Below are 3,221 nucleotides of genomic sequence, written 5' to 3' on the forward strand. Positions count from 1 at the left end.
CCCTTTCAAATTTCTGGATAGGCCTATTGTATTATTATTCGGGTGTACCAAATCTATGTACCCACGTGAAAAAAGTACACTTTTGCACATTTTTTATTTAATATTTTTAGTTTTATGTATTTATTTATTTTTATTCGTTAAACTTGGATGCATTCGTCGTGTGGGTCCACACTTTCTCAAGTGTCGGATTCCAATTGGAATTGAAAAGCTTACTTAGATCGCTGGTGGCGCTGTAACATATTACAAAAAGCGTACTGTATAGAAAATTACGACTTGTGAGTCTGGCCTTAGAGCTTCCTGGGGTTGTGGGAAGAATCCAACATTACAATGTCGGTCTATAAAGGTAATTATTATATTATACTACCTGTTTTCCTTGTGTGAATTAAGAACAGGAGTTGGATGCCATGTCCATCTTAGAATAATTCTACTTTAGGAAAGAATCCTCCAGGCTATCAAGGATCTGTAAAGGACTTTATCTCCGTCTGTACTGTCTTAATTGGGAGCAACCATTATAACTTTTAGGGGATTTTTTTTAAATACTGTGTATACATACAGTGACTATGTAAAGCTGTAATGTAAAATGTCTGAAAACAAGACACATTTTAATTTAGAAGTTCTATGCATTGAAACTTTCATTTTCTTTATCAAAATAGATACAAGGATTTCACCTGACATCGTTGATATAGACAACATCAGCCATCCATCACTTTCTGTGGCCATAGATGGGAAGAAGAAAAGGTTTTGTCTTGATCTTGAAACAAGAGTGGAGATAATAAATTATAGAAGTGAAAACCAAAACATTTCACAGCGAAGCTTAGCGAAAATCTTTGGCTGCAGCAAATCACAAATCCAGAGAATTTTGGAAAAGAGGGAAGAGATCTTACAAGATTGGAATTATAAAGGTCCTATTGTTAGGAAAAGAAGAAGAAAAGAGGAGTATCCAGAAATCAATCAATATCTTTTGGAGTGGTTCATCAGATGTCGAAATTCCAATATACCATTGAATGATAATCTCTTACGAAAGGAAGCTCTCTCATATGCTAAGGAGATTGGAAAACATAATTTTAGCGCTTCTAATGGATGGTTACAGAAATGGAAACATAGGACGTATATTGACATTTTGAACATGCAAGTTGCCGAAGAAAATGGCGATGTCGGTAATGAGTCAATTGAAAGTTGGCATGAGCATGCACAAGAACTAATGAAAAACTGTGAGGCAAAGGACATCTGGAATATGGATGAAACCGGAGTTTTCTGGAAGGCATTGCCATCAAAATCAATTGCAACCAAAGGAGGGCAGTGTACAGGGAAAAATGTTAAAGAACGATTGACATGGGCATTTTTTGTTAATGCAGAAGGCAAAAGAGAAGATCCAGTTGTTATAGGACAAAGCCACCCAAAGTGCTTTAGCAATTTGAAGAACAAGTCTTGTCCTTATCAATGTGATTATTATGCTTCAGATAAAAGTTTTATGACAAGTGAGATTCTGGAAACTATATTGAAGAAGTTGGACAGTAGGTTGGGTCTTGAAAACAGAAAGGTACTTCTGTTCATAGACAGTGCTCCCTGCCACTCAAAAGAGTTAGGAAAAGAGCTTCAGAATATATGGATAGAGTTCCTGCCAAAAGACACAACTTTAAAGACCCAGCCTCTGGATGCTGGTATAATTGATCTATGGAAGGTGAAGTTTAGAAAAAAGCTTCTGCAATTTGTATGCAGTAAAATCAGTGATGGACTAACAGCAAGAGACAGTGTCAAAAGAGTAACTCTACTGCAGTCTATTCAATGGGGCAGAAAAGCTTGGGAGGAAATTGACAAGCAAGTTATACTGAAGTGCTTTCAGAAGGTGAGGCTTATACCAAGAGTTGCTGGTAGCGATGAGGAGTATGATCCATTTGGAGGCGAAGACATGATGGAATTTGATTCATTATGCAGAAAAGTTAGCGATTGCTCTGCTAATGATCAGTATGTGATTCCAGATGCACCTTTCTGCGAGGATGTAGAATGCATTGATCAAGATAACCCACTTTGCAAAGACGGGAATATAGTCAAGAAACCTGAAGAAGACAATAACGATGATAAAAGTGATGATGACTACGATGTTCCTCTGAAGGTGCCTACATTTAAAACTGCATCAGAGGCACGGACGGCGTTAGAGCAAGTAAAAGACTACGCCATTTATAATGATAATGAAGATTTGTCAAATATGCTTGAAGAAGCCATTGCACAACTCAGATAAATGTCTGACAAATCAATTAATTTGCGTAGTTGGTGCACTAATGTGCTTGCTTGAATCATTGACCTTCTGATTCCGTACCATGGAGGTACGGTACTGCCTGTTTTGAGTTATTAAACTTTGATCGATAAAATTCAGAATTTTTGCTTTTATTGATATTTAGCTTCCAGTTGTAGAGCCAAGAAATATTTTCTTCACCAAATATGCATATTATAAAGAATATTTTCTTTTTGTATAGACTCTTTATAGTGGCTGGTAGAGTATTAATAAAGTCTGCAAAAATTAAAATACATGCCTATACTTTGACTTGCTTATGTCAAATTCGGTTCTACCAGATCGTGGCGTAACCAGGGGAGGTCACGGTGCTTGAGCGCCCTCTTTTTGTCACTTGACTATGCCTAAAAACTTGAACAATAAATGGGGTGATAAGGCACTGTTTCAAATGTGAAAAAAAATTATATAGTAATGATGGCAATAAGTGAAAAGGGGGATTATTGTATGATTTAGAATTGGGTGGCTATGCTGCAATAGAGAGAAAGGCACAAGATCGCATAAGGACCTGCTGCAATAAGCAGGATACGGATAATAATGAAATGGTGAAGTAAGCTACTTTAGATGTTAACACTTTAATTTATGGTATACAGATAATCTTCATTCCTAGTTTTGCGCTTTCAGTGAATGTAATATTTCTATTTGGGATCCACTTTTCAAGATCTTGGATACATAAAAGATACGTTGAGAAACAAAAACAAAAATATTACTTGAGACTCAAAGCAAAAGTCAACAAAACTATACAATTTGCTTTTTATATTTAAAACAAAAACTATACAATACTTTGAATGCTATACAAATACATACACATAGCGCTATCATTAGCATTTTGTACACATTCTAAACTGATAAAAATAAGAATTTCACCCAGGAAAACTACATTGCTAATGATAGTAAAGCTTCTATTAAATTAAGTAATTTTTATTTGTAAAAA

The 3,221-nt window shown here is 35.5% G+C and overlaps 1 protein-coding gene across 1 annotated transcript; it reads left to right on the forward strand.

Moving 5' to 3' along the window:
* Positions 1-248: 248 nt before the first annotated feature.
* Positions 249-2,524, forward strand: LOC117125199 (tigger transposable element-derived protein 6-like). Its single transcript, XM_033271631.1, has 2 exons — positions 249-343; positions 654-2,524. The coding sequence occupies exons 1-2, from the start codon at positions 328-330 to the stop codon at positions 2,237-2,239; spliced, it is 1,602 nt and encodes a 533-aa protein (XP_033127522.1). The 5' UTR covers positions 249-327; the 3' UTR covers positions 2,240-2,524.
* The last annotated feature ends 697 nt before the right edge of the window (positions 2,525-3,221 follow it).

This window comes from Anneissia japonica, unplaced genomic scaffold (genome assembly GCF_011630105.1).
Source record: "Anneissia japonica isolate Jap-2015-1 unplaced genomic scaffold, ASM1163010v1 scaffold2191_len329779_cov167, whole genome shotgun sequence".
NCBI lineage: Eukaryota > Metazoa > Echinodermata > Crinoidea > Comatulida > Comatulidae > Anneissia > Anneissia japonica.